The 22409-nt window shown below is 53.3% G+C and overlaps 1 protein-coding gene across 1 annotated transcript in view; it reads right to left on the bottom strand.

The window, feature by feature from the left end:
• The window catches only part of LOC140393717 (polymeric immunoglobulin receptor-like), an 83089-nt gene that overhangs the window by 46278 nt on the left and 14402 nt on the right, over positions 1 to 22409 (bottom strand). The window contains exons 2-3 of the mRNA XM_072480036.1: positions 14710 to 15030; positions 8542 to 8865 (exon numbers count right to left, since the gene is read on the bottom strand). Coding sequence (XP_072336137.1) covers positions 8542 to 8865; positions 14710 to 15030 — 645 coding nt within the window. The remainder of the gene's footprint in view (positions 1 to 8541; positions 8866 to 14709; positions 15031 to 22409) is intronic.

Genomic DNA, 22409 nt, shown 5'->3' with positions numbered 1-22409 from the left:
GGGGTGAGGGGGTTGGGGCGTGGGGTGAGGGTGGTGTGGATGTGGGGTGAGGGGGTTGGGGTGTGTGGGTTGGGGGTGCTGGGGTGAGGGGGTTGGTGGTGCTGGGGTGAGGGGGCTGGGGTGAGGGGTGCTGGGGTGAGGGGGCTGGGGTGTGGGGTGAGGGGGTTGGGGTGTGGGGTGAGGGGGTTGGGGTGTGGGGTGAGGGTGTTGGGGTGTGGGGTGAGGGGGTTGGGGGTGCTGGGGTGAGGGAGTTGGGGTATGGGGTGAGGGGGTTGGGGGTGCTGGGGTGAGGGGGGTGGGATGTAGGATACGGGGGTTGGGGGTGCTGGGGTGAGGGGGTTGGGGTGTGGGGTGTGGGGTGAGGCGGCTGGGGTGTGGGGTGAAGGGGTTGGGGGTGTGGGGTGAGGGGGTTGGGGTGCTGGGGTGAGGGTGGTGTGGGCGGTTGGGGTGAGGGGGTTGAGGTGTGGGGTGAGGGGCCCGGGGGTGCTGGGGTAAGGGGGGTTGGGGCGTGGGGTGAAGGTGGTGTGGGTGTGGGGTGAGGGGGTTGGGGTGTGTGGGTTGGGGTTGCTGTGGTGAGGGGGTTGGTGGTTCTGAGGTGAGGGGGCTGGGGTGAGGGGTGCTGGGGTGTGGGGGCTGGGGTGTGGGTGGTGTGGGTGTGGGGTAAGGGGGTTGGGGTGTGGGGTGAGGGGGTTGGGATGTGGGGTGAGGGCGTTGGGGGTGCTGGGGTGAGGGAGTTGGGGTATGGGGTGAGGGGGTTGGGGGTGCTGGGGTGAGGGGTGTGGGGTGTAGGATACGGGGGTTGGGGGTGCTGGGGTGAGGGGGTTGGGGTGTGGGGTTGGGGTGTGGGGTGAGGCGGCTGGGTGTGGGGGGAGGGAGTTGGGGTGTGGGGTAAGGGGCTGGGATGTGGGGTGAGTGGGCTGGGGTGTAGGGTGAGGGTGGTGTGGGCGGTTGGGGTGAGGGGGCTGGGGTGTGGGGTGAGGGACCTGGGGTGTGGGGTGAGGGGGTTGGGGGTGTGGGGTGAGGGGGTTGGAGGTGTGGGGTGAGGGGGCTGGGGTGAGAGGGCTGGGGTGTGGGGTGAGGGGTGAGGGGGTTGGGGTGAGAGGGTTGGGGAGTGTGGTGAGGGGGCTGGGGTGTTGGGTGAGGGGGTTCGGGGTGTGGGGTGAGGGGGTTGGGGGTGTGGGGTGAGGGGGCTGGGGTGTGGGGTGAGGGGGTTGGGGTGTGAGGTGAGGGGGTTGGGGTGTGGGGTGAGGGGGTTGGGGGTGTGGGCTGAGGGGGCTGGGATGTGGGGTGAGGGGATTGGGGTGTGGGGTGAGGGGGTTGGGGGTGCTGGGGTGAGGGGGTTGGGATGTGGGGTGAGGGGGTTGGGGTGTGGGGTGAGGGGTTGGGGGTGTGGGGTGAGGGGGCTGGGATGTGGGGTGAGGGGGTTGGGGTGTGGGGTGAGGGGCTGGGGGTGTGGGGTGAGGGGACTGGGGTGTGGGGTGAGGGGGTTGGGGTGTGGGGTGAGAGGGTTGGAGTGTGGGGTGAGGGGGCTGGGGTGTGGGGTGAGGTGGTTGGGGGTGTGGGATGAGGGGGTTGGGGGCGTGGGGTGACGGGGTTGGGTGTGGGGTGAGGGGGTTGGGGTGTGGGGTGAGGGGGTTGGGGTCTGGGGTGAGAGGGTTGGAGTGTGGGGTGAGGGGGTTGGGGTGTGGGGGTGTGGGGTGAGGGGGTTGGGGTGTGGGGTGAGGGGGTTGGGGTGTGGGGTGAGGGGGTTGGGGTGTGGGGTGAGGGGGTTGGGGTGTGGGGTGAGGGGGCTGGGGGGGGTGGCGGGGGGCCGGGGGGTGTGGCGGGGGGCCCGGGGGGGGGGGTGCAGAGTTGGGGCACCCATATGGCTGGTGTCACTGTGCAGAACCAGGGGCCAAGGTGGGTGGTCCGTGGGAGCGCAGCATGAGAGCCGCGGTAATGGCGGTTCGTGACTGGACACTGCCCCAGTCCCGTGGGAGGGGTTATCCTGGCCACTCGCTGTTTCCCTGTCCCCCCCTCCCCCGGCAGGAGCCCCCCCAGCCAGCCTGGTCAGTGTCCGGCTCGACACCCGCAGTCGCTCCTCTCTGTGGCCTACCTCCTGCCTCTCTCCTCCATCAGCCACCACGCCAGTTTCCCGATTTTTATCAGCACAAGTGACCCGCGCCACTGGGAACTTGTCCCATCGGAGGAGGAGAATCGCGGCGGCCCCGGACAATACCGGGTCGGGCCTACTAATGATATGCGAACAGTGTTTACGATACAGGCATTCCGGAATGCATTGTTGCCGCTGTCGACGGAAAATCGGGATTTGGCGCTGGCGTGATTTTGCCATTGGAACCTATTCGCTGCCAAGGTCTGGTCTGTGTTTGTAATATCAGGGACGGGATTCTCTGATCCTGAGGCTAAGTGTTGTCGCCGTCGTAAACGCCGTTGCATTTCTCGACGGCGTCAACATGGCCTCAGGAGCAGCAATTCTGACCCAACGCCACTCCAGCTGCCGATCCCCGGCGTCAGATGGGCGGCGCGGGTCTGCGCATGCGCAGTGGGACCGGCGTCAATGCGCGCAAATGCAGTGGCTCCCTTTGCCGCGCCGGCCCCAACGCAACATGGCTGCATGGGCCGGCGCTGAAGAAAAGAGGCCCCAAGCCCGAGAGGCCGGCCCACCGATCGGTGGGCCCCGATCGCGGGCCAGGCCACAGCGGAGGCTCTCCCCGGGGTCAGACCCCCCCCCCCCCCCGCCACCAGGCCGCCCCCCAGGTGCACCCACGGCGAGGTCCCGGCAGGTAAGAGCAGGTGTGGACGGCGCCAGCGGGACTCGGCTTTTTTAGCGTGGCCGCTCGGTCCATCCTGGGCCGAGAATCGCTGTTGCGGGGGGGGGGGGGGGGGGGGGGGCCCGCATAGAGCGGCCTCCGACCGGCGCCACGCCGGCACCAATGGCGCCAATTCTCTGCTCTCCTGAGAATTGGCGGATCGCCGTCGGGGTGGCGTGGCGCAATTTGCGACGGTCCCGGCGATTCTCCGGCCGGCCCCCGGGGTGAGAAAATCCCACCCCAGAACTCTGAGTTTTTCCAGAACTTCCTGTTTTTATCATCCTACAATTCCCTGCTGCAAGTCCATGATGTGTTAAGTGAGTTGGTTCAACGTTGACTGCAACTGGATGCAGTGAAACTAGAAACAGGCTTCCGACACAGGAGATGGTCCAACACTGTTTTATTGAACTTGCCAATTGCTGTACATAATCTGCGGTGGGTTGACCCTCTATTAATCTAACTGATAACCTCCTCTGGCTTGACCAGACTAGCTCTCTACCGCATGGAGATGGCGCTCACTGGCTTGTGCACTCTAACTATCTCAGTAGCTGTGTCCTGTGCGAGGGAGAGAGTCTTAATGCCCTGTGGGCTTTATAGTGGTGGTGTCCTGTCTGGTGATTGGCTGTTATGTGTTGTGTGTGTTCATTGGTTATCCTGTGTGTCAATCACTGCCTGTCTGCATCGCATTATATACATGAGTGGATATTATGACATCTCCCCTTTTTTAAATAAATTTTGGAACGTGGCGGTATATACATGCATGACTATGTACAAGTGGTGAATGAATTAACATATGTACATGGGACGGTGTCTATCGTGCGGATACTGAACAAAATTTACAAGATTTAAGTCTATAGATTCAGTCTTTGTGGCGGGCGACGAATTCTTGTCGATCGCCTCAGAGGTGGAGGGGGGGGACGACGGCACCTGGACAAGCGCGATTGCTGCCATGTCGGTGGCCTCGTGGAGAGGCAGGATCGCTGCCAGATCGGTGGCCACGTGGGGCGAGATGTCCTGAGGGGGCATGATGACATGCGGAGAAGTGCGGTTAGTTGGTGGGCAGGGAACTTTGCGCAGCGCCCTCCTGTTGCACCGTAGAATGGAGCCATCAGCCATTTCAACAATGAAAGACCTCGGGGCAGCCTGTCTGATGACAACAGCTGGGGCTGACCAGCCTCCCTCAGGCAACTGGACGCGAACAACATCTTCTGGAGCCAGCGCAGGCAGATCCGTGGCATGAGCATCATACGTGATCTTCGGCTGGTCCCTGGATTGCTGCACTTTCTGCAGCACCGTGAGGCGGTCAAGGTCTGGAACATGGATGGCTGGAACAGTCATCCTCAGGTTGCGGTTCATGAGCAGCTGCGCCGGAGACAAACCAGTCGACAGAGGGGTTGCCCTGTGTGCCAACAGCGCCAGGTTGAAATCAGAGACTGTGTCTGCAGCCTTGCACAGCAACTGCTTGACAATACGGACCCCTTTCTCGGCGTTCTCGTTTGATTGCAGGTAATGGGGACTGGATGTGATATGCCTGAAGTGGTAGGTTCATGCAAAGTCGGACCAGTCTTGGCTGTAGAAACATGGACCGTTGTCACTCATTACTATGAGTGGTATGCCGTACTTTTCGATCTGGGCATACTGTTGTTCGGTAGGCGTCATTGCCCTGGATGCATGTGCCACTGGAGCCCAGGCTGAGGAGTCGTCTCGCTGGAGGAGCACCGCCCCAATGCCGTCCTGACTTGCGTCTGTGGATATCTTGGTATCCTTGGTTGGGTCAAAGAACGCCAGTACTGGGGCTGTGATGAGCTTCGCCTTCAGCTCAAGCCACTCCGCTTGATGTGCGGGAAGCCACTGGAACACTGTCGACTTTTTAACGAGATGCCGGAGGGCCGTGGTGTGGGATGCCATGTTGGGAATGAATTTTCCGAGAACATTTACCAACCAGAGGAAGCGGAGGACCGCCTTTTTGTCCTCTGGGGTCTTCATGGCATTGATTGCCAGCACCTTGTCAGCGTCAGGTTGCACACCCTGCTGTGAAATGTGGTCACCCAGAAACTTGATAGCGGACCGCCCACACGAGCATTTGGCCCTGTTGAGCTGGAGGCCATTTTCATGAATCCTCTGGGAAACCTGTTTGAGGCGAGCAATGTGATCCTCGGGCGTCGTGGACCAGATGATGACGTCGCCCATATAGACTCGCACCCCTCGATGCCCTCCATCATTTGCTCCATTATGCGATGAAATACTTCTGAGATGATACCAAAAGGCATGCGGTTGTAGCAATACCTGCCGAACGGAGTGTTAAACGTGCACAGCTTCCGACTGGACTCGTCCAGCTGTATCTGCCAGAAACTGCGGGAGGCATCCAGCTTGGTAAAGAATTTGGCATGAGCCATCTCACAGGTTAATTCTGTGCGCTTCGGGATCGGGTAATGCTCTCGCATTATGTTGCGATTCAGGTCTTTGGGATCGATGCAAATGCGGAGTTCACCAGAGGGTTTCTTGACGCAGACCATGGAGCTGACCTAATCTTTTGGTTCCGTGACCTTTGAGATGGTGCCCTGGTCTTGGAGCTCTCGTAGCTGCGTTTTCAGACGATCCTTGAGGAGAGCTGGCACCCGGCGTGGTGCATGGATGACTGGAGTGGCATTCGGCTTGAGCAATATCTTGTAGCGATATGGGAGCATGCCCATCCCATCAAACACACTGTGGTATTGTGTGAGAATGTCGTCTATCTCAGCCTGGAGATTCGGATTGGGCGAGGCAGTCGCCGGTGTTGAGGACATGGCATGGACTCGCTGGACCAGATTTAGGAGTTTGCATGCGCGAGCACCGAGCAGGGATGCCTTGTCAGGCTGGACGATCTTGAATCTTAACGTCGCCTTGATTTCCTTGTGAGAGACACCTAGCTGACACGATCCACTGGCAGCTATGGCATTACTATTGTAGTCAAGGACCTGGCACGCTGGTGGAAGAATGCTAGGTTGGTCTCGGATACTGTCGAGGTCCGACTGTGATATGAGGTTTGCAGACGCGCCAGTGTCCAATTTAAATCGGATGCGAGACTGGTTGACCGTGATGACAGCACACCACTCGTCGTCAGGACCCACACTCCGGATTGGAAGGCGGTTTGCAGGCGCGGTGGAGACCAGCTCGCGTGTGGTGATGATGCCCACCCGATATGGAGACTCGAGGCAGTCAGCATCAGGGTCCGTTGGGCTGTCTGGATCAGAATCCTGCATGCCTTGTTGTACGCAGCGGACACGTCTGCGCTGCAGCTGGGATCGCTGGCTGTTGTTCGGTGGAGCGGACCTGCAGAAGGCCGCGTAGTGGCCAGGCTTTCCACACTGTAGACATCGCCTTCCTTTGGCTGGACATTGCCGCTTTAAATGGGCGGAGCCACAATTTAGACACGTCAGCCCGTTCTGTGCGCCATCGACGGCGGTCGGCCGATGTTCGCACGTACGCATTAGGGTCTTCGGCCTCATCATCCACCTGGTCGTGGCGCGCATGCGTAGGGACCCAGCAAAAGCGCACAAAATGGCCACTCTCCTCAATGCTCAGGCCTTGCATTTTTGGGATGGCCTGCACCCTTTCTGCCTCGTGGGAGGCCAGTTTTGCAGTTTCTGCCGCCCTAAGGGGGGAGTAATGATTTCTGGCATGCTCATGGACAATGCACGTTTCGATGGCGACTGAGAGGGTCAAATGTTTGATTTTGAGGAGCTGCTCCCGCAGGGAGTCGGACTGGACCCCAAAAACAATCTGATCCCGGATCATGGAATCAGCCATCGAGTCATAGTTACATGACTGCGCTAGGATGCGGAGATGGGTCAAGAAGGACTGAAAAGTTTCATCCTTACCCTGAAGCCTCTGTTGGAAGATGTACCGTTCAAAGCTCTCACTCACCTCAATGTCGCAGTGGCTGTCGAATTTCAGCAGAACTGTCTTGAACTTCGTCTTGTCTTCGCCATCGGCAAACGTGAGCGAGTTATAGATGTGGATGGCTTGATCCCCCGCAGTTAACAGGAACAGCGCAATCTTTCTGGCATCCGATGCTGCCTCGAGGTCGGAGGCCTCGATGTACAGGAGGAACTTCTGTTTGAAGACTTTCCAGTTGGCACCGAGGTTGCCGGAGATCCGGAGTTGCGGAGGGGGCTGGATCTTTTCCATGCCGCTGGATGGCTGCTTGCTGGTCATTGCAGATTCACTCGAGGTCGGTTCATTAGAATTAATAGCTCCCTGGTACCATGATGTGTTAAGTGAGTTGGTTCAATGTTTACTGCAACTGGATGCAGTGAAACTAGAAACAGGCTTCCGACACAGATGGTCCAACACTGTTTTATTGAACTTGCCGATTGCTGTACATAATCTGCTGTGGGTTGACCCTCTATCAATCTAACTGATAACCTCCTCTGGCTTGACCAGACTAGCTCTCTACCGCATGGAGATGGTGCTCACTGGCTTGTGCACTCTAACTATCTCAGTAGCTGTGTCCTGTGAGAGAGGGAGAGTCTTAATGCCCTGTGGGCTTTATCGTGGCGGTGTCCTGTCTGGCGATTGGTTGTTCTGTGTCATGTGTGTTCATTGGTTATCCTGTGTGTCAATCACTGCCTGTCTGAATCTCATTATATACACGAGTGGATATTATGATAGTCCTATCAGGAAATTCTTAACCAACTGGAAGCAGACGACCTTTAACCCTCTCAGTTTAGCGACAATGAACAAAACTGGGCAACTGAGAAGGAGAAGATGACAGTGATTGAAATGTTCCTGTCTGAGATACTCCAGAACACACAGGAAATCTGCCATTACTGGAGTGTAACAACTACAATCTATGAGATTGAGTACATGGTGAAGTGATTCACATGAATAATAAAAACTGCAACATCTGAGGGGCAGCAAACAAAAAATGTTGACTTCTTAGTCTGAATTTCCACTAATAGTAACAGCGACTGTCAGGAAGCTAACACAATAACATTATATAAACAAAGCCACTATTTCCATTCTGGTAAATAATTGTAAATCCTTATGCCAAAACTGATAATAATTAATTTCTATTTGAAAACAATGCTAATCGAAACAACAGCAATGAGAACACTGTACCTTTTACTGACACATGTAGATCTCGGAGAAGTTGCTGGTGATATTGTTGCTGAAAGGTCACAAGTATATCCAACTCCTGTTGAGACATGAAGATAGTATTCGGATTCAGCTCATTCAGCCAACGGAGAGAGCACTCTTCCCAAATGGAACCTCGGGACATGTTTGGGATAATGGATTTGGAAGACTTGCCAGCGAGGACGGAGAACTGGGTGCTCAGTCAATACTCCATTCACTCCAGCGGGAGCGGAGAATCCCGCCAGCGGGAATAGATGGAGGATTCCAGCCACTGTCTTCTTTCTGACTGTATTGAGGCCTCTTGTCACAACCAATAGTGAACATGCTACTTCCTTAAATGAGGAGAGCAATAATATACACAATATCCAATCAGATTCTGTTTTTATTTCATGGGATAATTGGAGTTTCTGCAATGTTTCCACTTGTTTTGGGGAATATTTCTGACCATTTTATATGAAAAATGCAAATCAATGACCTTGTTTAGAACGGCTGATAAACCAAATGAAGTGAATTTGGTCAACTCCTCGAATTCAGAATGACTGACGAAACTTAACCTGCGACCAATTTGGATCAACATTAATTAAAAGATTCAATTGTTTACAGTAACACTTACCATTGCTGCTGATTTTCGCCACATAACTGCAGTTCTGCTCTGAAAGGTTGATTACCGAAACATTCACCATTTCACTGGATTGTTCCCCCTGATTATTTGAGGCTGTGCAGTAATATTGATGCTGTTGCTGTTTGAAGGATTGACAACGGAGATCCAGTTCATTGGTGTCGGAGATCTTTGATTCTTCAGACGGGGTCTTTTCAGTCCATGTGTACTGAATGGGGAGGGATCCCCGGACAGACTCACAGGAGACGGTCACTGAGCCCCCAGAACATGAGACATTTGGCAATGATAAAAATCTGAGCACAGGAACAGAGACGGATTCTGTGGGAAAGAAACAAACATTCAGATGCTGTCGGAACGTCCAAATTTCAAATGAATTTCACCAGTAATGTATCTCACACAGGGTCTGTGTTTTGGAATCTGACCAGCACATCCACCTCTCTGTATCACTCCATCCTCCTGTAGTCTGAACTACGGCCATTGTATCAAAGCTTCAGGGCGGGATTCTCCGACCCCCCCCCCCCCAGCCGTGTGTTTCCCTGCACCGTGCAGTCCGCTCAGCGACGGTATTCCATACTCCCGTCGCTTGTCAATGACATTTCCCATCCTGAAAGGGAGCCCTGATCAGCACTGCTACCTATTGGATCCCAGCCGCCACCACGGGTCCAACAACACTCAAAAAGCTTGGCACCATCAAGAATAAAGCAACCCGCTTGATCGGCACCACAAACACCAAACTAAAATTTCACTCCCTCTATGTTATTCTCTAAGTCTGAATAAAGATTGTAGACTTCCAGTTCACAGAAATACTTTATTCAGTGGGTTTGTTCTGTTTCCAGAGCTTAACTAGATATAATACAGTCAAGAGGTATGACCAGTGAAGCTAAGGTAAACTGCCTATGCTGAGCTGTCTCTGTGTGCTGCTGCTCCCTAGCCCTGTGCTTCTGAAAGAGGCGGATCCTCCCTTGGGCTGGACCCTTTATACCCGTCTCTAATGCTGCCCTCTAGTGATGCTGTGGCTGTTACATCTGTCTGTAGTCCCTGGTGTATGTGCAGATGTATGTACAGATGTACAGATCACTACACCCTCCACCTCTACAACCTACAATCTCTGCATTGTGTACCATCTATAGGATTGTGTACCATCTATAGGATTGTGTACCATCTATCAGATTGTGTACAATTTATAGGATTGTGTACCATCTATAGGATTGTGTACAATCTCTGCATTGTGTACCATCAATAGGATTGTGAACGATCAATAGGATTGTGTACCATCTATAGGATTGTGTACCATCTATCGGATTGCGTACTATTTATAGGATTGTGTACCATATATAGGATTGTGTACAATCTCTGCATTGTGTACCATCTGTAGGATTGTGAACAATCAATAGGATTGTGTACCATCTATAGGATTGTGTACAATCTCTGCATTGTGTACCATCTATAGGATTGTGTACAATCTCTGCATTGGGTACCATCTATAGAATTGTGAACGATCAATAGGATTGTGTGCCATCTATAGGATTGTGTACAATCTCTGCATTGTGTACCATCTATAGGATTGTGTACAATCTCTGCATTGTGTACCATCTATAGGATTGTGTACAATCTCTGCATTGTGTACCATCTATCGGATTGTGTACCATTTATAGGATTGTCTACCATCTATAGGATTGTGTACAATCTCTGCATTGTGTACCATCTATAGGATTGTGAACAATCAATAGGATTATGTACCATCTATAGGATTGTGTACAATCTCTGCATTGTGTACCATCTATAGGATTGTGTACAATCTCTGCATTGTGTACCATCTATACGATTGTGAACCATCAATAGGATTGTCTACCATCTATAGGATTGTGTACAATCTCTGCATTGTGTACCATCGATAGGATTGTCTACCATCTGTAGGATGCACTGTGACAACTCAGTTAAACTTCTTCAATTGCATCGTGCAAACTCGGGGCCTGTACCACGTAGGTGGACAAGGGCAGCAGATGAACACTGCATCCTACAAGTCATACATCATCCCGACTTGGACATTTATACTTTTCATTCACTACAACTGGGTCAGAATCCTGAGACTTCCTCCCTAACAGCACAGTGAGTGGAAGCAACATCACCACATGCACTGCAATGGTTCATGAAGACAGCTCCCCACCATCTTTTTAAAACTAAATTATAGTACCCAATTCATTTTTTCCAATTAAGGGGGAATTTAGCGTGGCCAATCCACCCACCCTGCACATCTCTTTTGGGTTGTGGGGGCGAAACCCACGCCAACACAGGGAGAATGTGCAAACCTCACAAGGACAGTGACCCAGAGCTGGGATCGAACCTGGGACCCCGGAGCCATGAGGCAGCAGTGCTAACCACTGTGCCACTGTGCTGCTCTGCCACCATCTTTTTAAGGGCAAATACAGATAAGTGTTCGAGGCCCAACTATCTTCAGCTGCTTCACCAATGACCATCCTTCCACAATAAGGTCAGAAGTGAGGATGTTCACTGATGATTTCACAGTTTTCAGCATCATTCGCGACTACACCAGATGCTGAAGATGTCCATGTTCAAATGCAGCAAGACCTGGACAATACCAGGCTTGCGACGACAAGTGGCAACTAATATTTGTGCCACACAAGTGCTGTACAATGAGCATTATCTGTCTCTTGGCTGAGTGCAAACATCTGGGGCGTCATTCTCCGACCCCCCGCCGGGTCGGAGAATGGCCGTTGGCCGCCGTGAATCCCGCCCCCGCCCCCGCCGAAGTCTCCGCTCCCGGAGATTGGGCGGGGGCGGGAATCCGGCCGCGCCGGTTGGCGGGACCCCCCGCTGGATTCTCCGGCCCGCATGGGCCGAAGTCCCGCCCAGGAATTGCCTGTCCCGCCGACGTAAATCAAACCTGGTATTTACCGGCGGGACCAGGCGGCGTGGGCGGGCTCCGGGGTCCTGGGGGAACTCTTTCCCTTCCGCCTCCGCTACGGCCTCCACCATGGCGGAGGCGGAAGAGACTCTCCCCACTGCGCATGCGCGGGAAACTGACAGCGGCCGCTGACGCTCCCGCGCATGCGCCGCATTTCCGCGCCAGCTGGCGGGGCAACAAATGCCATTTCCACCAGCTGGCGGGGCGGAAATCCCTCCGGCGTCGGACTAGCCCCTCAATGTTGGGGCTAGGCCGCCAAAGATGCGGAGACTTCCGCACCTTTTTGCCGGCGCGATGCCCGTCTGATTGGCGCCGGCTTTGGCGCCAGTCGGCGGGCATCCCGCCGTTGGGGGAGAATTTCGCCCCTGATTCTGTGATATTTAATCATGTTCAGAGACAGGAAAATGCGCTGAGCCTCGAGATTGATGTCTGACACCACAGCCTGTCGTCTTGGTGACTGTGAATACCATCCATCGTATCAGAGAACCAATCAAACATGTTAAACTCTGCTCCTTGCTACTATTTTTCATACTTTCTGGGCTGATCATGACATTGATTATTTTTTTGCCATTAATTTCAGTGACATTTAATACTGCTCAGAGACAGAAAGGTGTGGTGAGCAGCTCATGTGATATTTGGTCCCATGCCTGATAGTTAAAGGAATTGTTTATCCGAACATATCTGAAATCCTTGGTGGGAATGTTGGACAGGCCATGAATTGGGTTTGTGTAACACAGATCGAATTCCTGACCGCTGCCCTCTACCTGCCCGACTCTGCACTGCAGTGGAGACTCGGGATATCGGAGCTGTCGGGTGTGATCTCCGGCTGCGTTGCACTCTCTGCGTGGATCCTTGGAGATCCTGGGAGAGGCCTTCCGTCAGTCTACGCCGCGCAGGATTATACCCAAGCCCCACGAGGCGTCAGAATCCCGCCAAAAGGGGCGTGGCCAAATGGCAGGCGCCTACGTAGGTTTTAAACCGTTGAGATTTACCAGCCTCCCCAGTGAGATTGCAGCCAGGCCCCGTTCAGTACTGGTCTATACAAACATAGACCAGGTGGAATGGCATCCGGGGGTCTCCCGAGGCCAGTGAGTGGCCAGGCAAGTGCAGGGTGGCCTCCCTGGCCTTCCCCCTGGAACATGGGCACTTTGCACTATCCAGCTGGCACCTTGGCACTGTCACCCTGGCACCATCCAGCTGGCATCTTGGCACTGTCACCCTGGCACTACCCAGCTGGCACCTTGGCACTGTCACCCTGGCACTATCCAGCTGGCACCTTGGCACTGTCACCCTTGCAGGAGCATGTCCAGGATTCCAGTGTGTCCGTGCAAGGGTGCCCGGGTGCCAGAGTGGCACTGACAAGGGACAGGGCCTGATGGGGGGGCCATGCCCATGAAAGGTGGGTGGAGGGCATCTTTGAAGGCGCAGGACAGTTCATAGGGGCCTCTAGGAGGTTGGTGGGGGTGACAGGTAGGGATCCTGGAGGGAAGGGGCCTGTAACGGGGTGTGGGGGGAGAACTGAAGAGATGGGGACCCAAGGGCTCCCAAAGCGGGGTGTCCTCACTCGGGGAGGAGGGGGTAATGTTTATATGTATGGGGTGTGACATTGTCTATGGGTGGGATCGGATCCACAAGCACACTCAGAGCATCCTTTCAAAATGGCGGCACGATCTCTGAGTTCAGCTCCCTAGTGCTGAAAACAATTTCAGGGGCGAGATTTCACCAGCTCTGTGGTAGCGAGCGGGAAATGCCGCGCGTCTCCCGACGCTCGGTCCGGCGAGGCCGTCACCGCTATAAAACGTTCATTGGTCCACTTAACGAGGCCCCATGGGATTCACACCGTAAATCATCATTCACTAGCTAATTTACCTGGGACCACACTGGCCAGTCCCCCACTAACAAGTGACAGCAGCACTCAAACTGCTCCTGCTCAGCCGACCCCACTCAGCTCACAGCCAGTCGTCACGGAGACCAGCCACACGCTTCGGAGAAGCTGACCTGGGCAGATTTCTGGGTGCGGTGGAGGCCAGGACGGATGTCCTGTTCCACCCGGGGTCGAGGAGGGCCAGCCACAGGGGAGCCAGTACTGCCTGGGATAAGGTGGCAGTGGCCGTAAGCTCAGGGAGCGTGACGAGGACTGGCATCCAGTGTCACAGGAAGGTCAACGACCACCACCGGGCCGCACGGGTGGGTAGGCAGCCTCCCCACTGGAATGCACCTGGCAGTGCCCCCGCCCAGATCGGTTCCATGCCCCGGCCCACCCAGGGCCAGCTGTGCCACCTACGCCACCCCCTACTCCCACTACCCCTCCAACAACTGTCCCCCCATACGCCCCAGTCCTCATGCCTTCATACTCCACATGCCCCCTTCCTCTCCATCCCCCCCATATGGCCCATCCCTCCTCCACCAAGCCCCCCCCCCATTGAGCACCTCCCACAATCAAAGATGCGGCTCACAAAACCCTCTCTGTCCCCGCAGGAGAAGTTGGCCCAGAGCAGGTGGGAGAGGCCCAGACGGGCGACAGGGGGCCGCACACCACAGTATTCTTGGCACAGCTGTCATCCTCACCCTCCACCAGCGCAGAGACACACACCCTGAAGGGAGAATGTAGTCGACAGGCTTCTGGGGCACATTCTGGTGAGCACCACAATCCTGCTGATCCACATCGGGTGGAGTCAGGAAACCCCAGGCGTAACAGCAGCCCGAAGTCTGTTGGATCCCAGGTCAGGCAGAGCACCACGACAGCGTGATCCCGTCTCAGGTGGGCATAGCCGAGGCGCTCCAGAGCGTCGCCCAGTCACTGAGGAGCATCACTGCGGGCGGCAACACTGTGCTTCAGGCATTGGGGAGCCACCAGAGCTGGCAGAGCCAGATGGTGCAGGGCCAGCCGGGGCTCTATCCAGCTTCCCCTCCATCCCGGGGTGAACCCCAGGGCCCTATGGACACTGATTGGGAGGAGAGGGAGCTAGGTGCCAATCCAGAGCCACCCTATGGAGTGGCAACAGCGGCCACCATTAATAAGGGATTGGGGGTTATGATCAGCCATGATTGAATGGCGGAGCAGACTCGATGGGCTGAATGGCTTAATTCTGCTCCTATGTCTTATTGTCTTAAAAAGTGCCACAAATAAACGTCAAATGTTTCCGTTAAATTCCACCCGTTGTGTTTCCTCCTGGAGAAAATATTGATCAGACATTTCAGTCGAGATCAACAAAGATAATCACCAAGAAACGTACCTTCAGATATTTGTAGCTCGACTCCAAATAATGCATCCGGGCCATATATTTTAATTCCACAGCTGTACCATCCTGTATCTTCTGAACGAAGATCCTGCACAGTAACAACAAATATTCCTTCTGCCTTGTTGTCTGTGATCGACATTCTCCCTCTCCGTCCATTTGAATTACCTGATTTTACCAAAACGGAGCACTGAATAGTCACACCATCACACCAATATTTCACCTTTTCCCGGTGCTTTACATCATAGTGACAATTTATTGTGATCGCTCTTCCCACAATTCCTGTTACCTTCTTTTCTGCCCACAATGCACCTGAAACTGAAGAGACACCGTTTCAGAAATTGAACAAGGAAGAATTGTTAAATACAAACAGGTACATTTTAACAGAAGTTACTAATGTGTGCAGAGGAATCTCTCCAGTGCACCTTCTAATCCAGTAAAATACCTTCACGTTTTTGATAAAAACAAACATCAATATCAAAGAACAAAGAACAAAGAAATGTACAGCACAGGAACAGGCCCTTCGGCCCTCCAAGCCCGTGCCGACCATGCTGCCCGACTAAACTACAATCTCCTACACTTCCTGGGTCCGTATCCCTCTATTCCCATCCTATTCATATATTTGTCAAGATGCCCCTTAAATGTCCCTATCGTCCCTGCTTCCACTACCTCCTCCGGTAGCGAGTTCCAGGCACCCACTACCCTCTGCGTAAAAAACTTGCCTCGTACATCTACTCTAAACCTTGCCCCTCTCACCTTAAACCTATGCCCCCTAGTAATTGACCCCTCTACCCTGGGGAAAAGCCTCTGACTATCCACTCTGTCTATGCCCCTCATAATTTTGTATACCTCTATCAGGTCGCCCCTCAACCTCCTTCGTTCCAGTGAGAACAAACCGAGTTTATTCAATCGCTCCTCATAGCTAATGCCCTCCATACCAGGCAACATTCTGGTAAATCTCTTCTGCACCCTCTCTAAAGCCTCCACATCCTTCTGGTAGTGTGGCGACCAGAATTGAACACTATACTCCAAGTGTGGCCTAACTAAGGTTCTATACAGCTGCAACATGACTTGCCAATTCTGATACTCAATGCCCCGGCCAATGAAGGCAAGCATGCCGTATGCCTTCTTGACTACCTTCTCCACCTGTGTTGCCCCTTTCAATGACCTGTGGACCTGTACTCCTAGATCTCTTTGACTTTCAATACTCTTGAGGGTTCTACCATTCACTGTATATTCCCTACCTGCATTAGACCTTCCAAAATGCATTACCTCACATTTGTCCGGATTAAACTCCATCTGCCATCTCTCCGCCCAAGTCTCCAGACAATCTAAATCCTGCTGTATCCTCCGACAGTCCTCATCGCTATCCGCAATTCCACCAACCTTTGTGTCGTCTGCAAACTTACTAATCAGACCAGTTACATTTTCCTCCAAATCATTTATATATACTACAAAGAGCAAAGGTCCCAGCACTGATCCCTGGGAACACCACTGGTCACAGCCCTCCAATTAGAAAAGCACCCCTCCATTGCTACTCTCTGCCTTCTATGGCCTAGCCAGTTCTGTATCCACCTTGCCAGCTCACCCCTGATCCCGTGTGACTTCACCTTTTGTACTAGTCTACCATGAGGGACCTTGTCAAAGGCCTTACTGAAGTCCATATAGACAACATCTACTGCCCTACCTGCATCAATCATCTTAGTGACCTCCTCGAAAAACTCTATCAAGTTAGTGAGACACGACCTCCCCTTCACAAAACCGTGCTGCCTCTCACTAATACGTCCATTTGCTTCCAAATGGGAGTAGATCCTGTCTCGAAGAATTCTCTCCAGTAATTTCCCTACCACTGAAGTAAGGCTCACCGGCCTGTAGTTCCCGGGATTATCCTTGCTACCCTTCTTAAACAGAGGAACAACATTGGCTATTCTCCAGTCCTCCGGGACATCCCCTGAAGACAGCGAGGATCCAAAGATTTCTGTCAAGGCCTCAGCAATTTCCTCTCCAGCCTCCTTCAGTATTCTGGGTAGATCCCATCAGGCCCTGGGGACTTATCTACCTTAATATTTTTTAAGACACCCAACACCTCGTCTTTTTGGATCACAATGTGACCCAGGCTATCTACACACCCTTCTCCAGACTCAACTTCTACCAATTCCTTCTCTTTGGTGAATACTGATGCAAAGTATTCATTTAGTACCTCGCCCATTTCCTCTGGCTCCACACATAGATTCCCTTGCCTATCCTTCAGTGGGCCAACCCTTTCCCTGGCTACCCTCTTACTTTTTATGTACGTGTAAAAAGCCTTGGGATTTTCCTTAACCCTATTTGCCAATGACTTTTCGTGACCCCTTCTAGCCCTCCTGACTCCTTGCTTAAGTTCCTTCCTACTTTCCTTATATTCCACGCAGGTTTCGTCAGTTCCCAGCCTTTTAGCCCTGACAAATGCCTCCTTTTTCTTTTTGACGAGGCCTACAATATCACTCGTCATCCAAGGTTCCCGAAAATTGCCGTATTTATCTTTCTTCCTCACAGGAACATGCCGGTCCTGTATTCATTTCAACTGCCACTTGAAAGCCTCCCACATGTCAGATGTTGATTTGCCCTCAAACATCCGCCCCCAATCTATGTTCTTCAGTTCCCGCCTAATATTGTTATAATTAGCCTTCCCCAAATTTAGCACATTCATCCTCGGACCACTCTTATCCTTGTCCACCAGTACTTTAAAACTTACTGAATTGTGGTCACTGTTACCGAAATGCTCCCCTACTGAAACATCTACCACCTGGCCGGGCTCATTCCCCAATACCAGGTCCAGTACCGCCCCTTCCCTAGTTGGACTGTCTACATATTGTTTTAAGAAGCCCTCCTGGATGCTCCTTACAAACTCCACCCCGTCTAAGCCCCTGGCACTAAGTGAGTCCCAGTCAATATTGGGGAAGTTGAAGTCTCCCATCACCACAACCCTGTTGTTTTTACTCTTTTCCAAAATCTGTCTACCTATCTGCTCCTCTATCTCCCGCTGGCTGTTGGGAGGCCTGTAGTATACCCCCAACATTGTGACTGCACCCTTCTTATTCCTGATCTCTACCCATATAGCCTCACTGCCCTCTGAGGTGTCCTCTCGCAGTACAGCTGTGATATTCTCCCGAACAAGTAGCGCAACTCCATCTCCCCTTTTACATCCCCCTCTATCCCGCCAGAAACATCTAAATCCTGGAACGTTTAGCTGCCAATCCTGCCCTTCCCTCAACCAGGTCTCTGTTATGGCAACAACATCATAGTTCCAAGTACTAATCCAAGCTCTAAGTTCATCTGCCTTACCCGTAATGCTCCTTGCATTAAAACATATGCACTTCAGGCCACCAGACCCGCTGTGTTCAGCAACTTCTCCCTGTCTGCTCTGCCTCAGAGCCACACTGTCCCTATTCCCTAGTTCTCCCTCAATGCTCTCACCTTCTGACCTATTGCTCCCGTCCCACCCACCTGCCATACTAGTTTAAACCCTCCCGTGTGACACTAGCAAACCTCGCGGCCATGATATTTATGCCTCTCCGGTTTAGATGCAACCCGTCCTTCTTATACAGGTCACACCTGCCCCGGAAGAGCTCCCAGTGGTCCAGATAATGGAAACCCTCCCTCCTACACCAGCTGTTTAACCACGTGTTTAGCTGCTCTATCTTCATATTTCTAGCCTCACTGGCACGTGGCACAGGGAGTAATCCCGAGATTACAACCCTCGAGGTCCTGTCTTTTAACTTTCTGCCTAGCTCCCTGAACTCCTGCTGCAGGACCTCATGCCCCTTCCTGCCTATGTCGTTAGTACCAATATGTACAACGACCTCTGCCTGTTTGCCCTCCTCCTTCAGGATGCCCTCTACCCGTTCGGAGACATCCTGGACCCTGGCACCAGGGAGGCAACATACCATCCTGGAGTCTCTTTCACGTCCACAGAAGCGCCTATCTGTGCCCCTGACTATAGAGTCCCCTATTACTATTACTCTTCTGCGCTTTGACCCTCCCTTCTGAACATCAGAGCCAGCCGTGGTGCCACTGCTCTGGCTGCTGCTGTTTTCCCCTGATAGGCAATCCCCCCCCCCGACAGTATCCAAAGGGGTATATCTGTTCGAGAGGCGGACAACCACAGGGGATTCCTGCACTGACTGCCTGCCCTTTCTGGTGGTCACCCATTTCTCTGCCTGCAACTTGGGTGTGACCACATTTACATAACTGCGATCTATGACGCTTTCCGCCACCTGCATGCTCCTAAGTGCATCCAATTGCTGCTCCAACCGAACCATGCGGTCTGTGAGGAGCTCCAGTTGGGTGCACTTTCTGCAGATGAAGCCATCCGGGACGCTGGAAGCCTCCAGGACCTGCCACATCTCACAGTCAGAGCACAGCACCCCTCTAACTGACATTGAGTCAATTAATTAAAATTAAAATTAAAACTTGTCTTTTTTAAAAAAATATTTTTTAAAAAATTTCAAAGTTACTGTCAACTATCTGTTTCCTAGCACTAGATTTCTAAAAGAAATGCGATAGCTAACTATAGTACGCTCCGATCTCTGGCTTAGATATCCCTCTAAATTATAAATAAGTTATTATGTTTAATTAGTTACCAAATACTACCCACTCTGGCCACAGCTTTTCTGTGATGTCACTTCAGTTTCCCCCCGACACACACAATTTGAAAAAAGGTATAAAAGTAAAAATAAGTAAAAATCACTTACTTACCTTCTTACCTTCTGAGTGTCTTAGATGTTCTCAGGTTCTCTCGCTGACAGAGACTGCTCCTCCACCTCCGAACCTTGACCTGCACAATGCTAATAATATAATAATAATATAATATGGCACTTACCTCACACCAATGGGTCTTATTATTAGGTTAGAGGAGGAGGGCGGGTGGGAGACACTACACGTGTAGTGTCTCGAGTTTCCTCTCCACCAGAATTTATTGGTTGGGGGGGGGAATTCCCAGAGGTCCGCGGGTCGAACTTCCGGTTCCCGCCTTATATAAAAACAAATAAAACAGAAAAGAAGAACAGACACGGGACCAGGTAAGGGTTTTTAAATTCACTACTCACCTCCCAGAAGGCCCCTGCGCACTGCTGCCGCCGAAATCCAAAGGGCTGCTCCTGTAAAGGTAAGTGGTTTTAAAGTCGCTACTCACCTCCCAGAAGGCCCCTGCGCACCGCTGCCGCCGAAATCCAAATATCGCGACTTATCACAGCATCAAGATATAACAGAGAAGTGAACGATACTGGGGAAGTCTCGGCAGCAGTGCTCTGGGAGGCACTGAAGGCAGTGGTGAGAGGGGAGCTGATTTCAATCCGGGCTTACAGGGACAGGATGGATAGGGCAGAGACGAACCGACTGATTAAGGAAATTCTATGGACGGATAGGAGTTCCGCGGAATACCCGAGGCCAGAGTTACTCAGGAAACGACAGGCTGCAGGCCGAGTTTGGGGTGTTGACTACAGAGCAGCTTAGAAAGGTAAAAGGCGCGATTTATGAGCATGGGGAGAAGGCCAGTAGAATGCTTGCACAGCAACTGAGGAAGAGGGAAGCGGCTAGGGAAATAGGGAGGGCAGTGGATGGGGAAGGTAATCTTGTGGGTGATCCAGCAGGGCTGAACAAGGTCTTTAGGGAGTTTTATAGGAAGCTGCACATTTCGGAACCACCCGTGGGACCGGGGGGGATGAGGCGATTCCTGGACGGACTGACCTTCCCAAGAGTGGGCAGGGGATTGGTGGATAAACTGGGGGCCCTGGTCAGGATCGAAGAGGTATTGGGGGGCCTGAAGGTCATGCAGTCGGGTAAAACCCCGGGGCCGGATGCGTATCCGGTGGAGTTTTACACAAGATTTGCCGGGATAGTGGGGCCGGTTCTGGTCAGGGTCTTTAACGAGGCAAGAGACAGAGGGAGTTTACCCCCCCCCCCGACGATGTCGCAGGCCACCACCTCGATCATTCTGAAACGGAATAAGGACCCGGAGGCCTGTGGGTCATACAGGCCGATCTCCTTGATCAACGTAGACGCCAAGTTGGGCCAAGATTCTGGCGACCAGACTTGGGGACTGTGTCCCGGATGTAATTGTGGAGGACCAAACCGGGTTTGTAAAGGGGAGGCAGCTGATGGCCAACGTAAGAAGGCTGCCCAACGTGATTATGATACCCCTGGAGAGTAGGGAGGTAGAGATAGTGGTAGCCATGGATGCTGAAAAGGCTTTTGACTGCACCGTGGGACAAGACAAGTCTGCCCTCTCTCCCCACTGCTGTTTGTGCTGGCCATAGAGCTGCTGGCAATTGCACTGAGAGCTTCTAGTGGCTGGAAAGGGCTGGTCCAGGGGGGCAGTGGAACATAGAGGCTCGTTATACGTGGATGATCTGCTGTTATATGTATCGGACCCAATGGTGGGTATTATGGCAACTCTGAGGGAATTTGGCCGGTTCGCCGGATACAAACTGAACTTGGCTAAGAGCGAGTTGTTTGTAATTCAGGCGAGGGGGCAGGAGAGTAGGCTGTAGGGGTTGCCATTCAGGCTAGTGGTGGAGAGTTTCTGATATTTGGGGATTCAGGTGGCACGGGACTGGGGCAGGTTGCATAAGCTCAACCTGTCCCGACTGGTGGAACGAGTGAGGGAGGAGGTCCGGAGGTGGGATGCGCTCCCGCTGTCATTTGCGGGGAGGGTGCAGACTGTTAAGATGACGATTCTCCCGCGGTTCTTGTTTGTTTTTCAGTGTCTCCCCATCTTTATCCTGCGGTCCTTCTTTAAGAGGCTGAATAAAATTATTCTGGGATTTGTCTGGGCAGGGAAGTCCCCGTGCGTGAAGAGGGTGATTTTTGAAAGGAGCAGAGGAGAAGGGGGGCTAGCGTTGCTGCCGAACTTCAGCAACTATATCTGGGCGGACAACAGAGCGATGATAAGGAAATGGATGGTGGGTGCGGGGTGGGTTTGGGAGCGGATGGAGGCTGCTTCGTGCAGGGGCACTAGCTTAGCAGCCCTGGTCACGGCACCTCTGCCGCTTCCGCCAGCACGGTACTCCACCAGCCCGATAGTGGTGGCGGCTCTTCGGATCTGGGGCCAGTGGAGGAGGCATGTAGGGGAGGTAAGAGCATCGGTGTGGACCCCAATCTGCGGCAACCACCGATTTGCCCCGGGGAACATGGACCCCGGGTATCGACTGTGGAGGAGGGCGGGGATTGTGAGGTTGGGGGATCTGTTCCTGGAAGGGAGCTTTCCGAGCATGAGGGCGCTGGAGGAGAAGTTTGGGCTGATGAGAGGGAATGACTTTAGATACTTGCAGGTGAGGGATTTTGTACGCAGACTGGTGTCATTCTTCCCACGGCTCCCGCCGAAGGGGAGGCAGGACAGGGTAGTTTCTAGGGGAGAGGTGGGAGAGGGTAGAGTTTCAGACGTCTACAAGGAGCTAATGAGAGCTGAGGATACGCTGACCGAGGACCTGAAACTTAAGCGGGAGGAGGAGCTCGGGGTTGGGGGGGGGGGGGGGGGGGGGAGAGCTGGAGGACGGTATCTGGGCAGAGGCCCTGAGCAGAGTAAACACGACCGCAACATGCGCCAGGCTCAGCCTGATCCAGTTTAAGGTTGTGCACCGGGCCCACATGACGGTGGCCCAGATAAGCAGATTCTTCGAGCTGGAGGACAAGTGTGCTAGATGCGCCGGAGGGCCAGC

This window comes from Scyliorhinus torazame, chromosome 17 (assembly GCF_047496885.1).
Source record: "Scyliorhinus torazame isolate Kashiwa2021f chromosome 17, sScyTor2.1, whole genome shotgun sequence".
Classification (NCBI taxonomy): Eukaryota; Metazoa; Chordata; class Chondrichthyes; order Carcharhiniformes; family Scyliorhinidae; genus Scyliorhinus; species Scyliorhinus torazame.
This window is presented reverse-complemented; position numbering and strand designations above follow the sequence as displayed.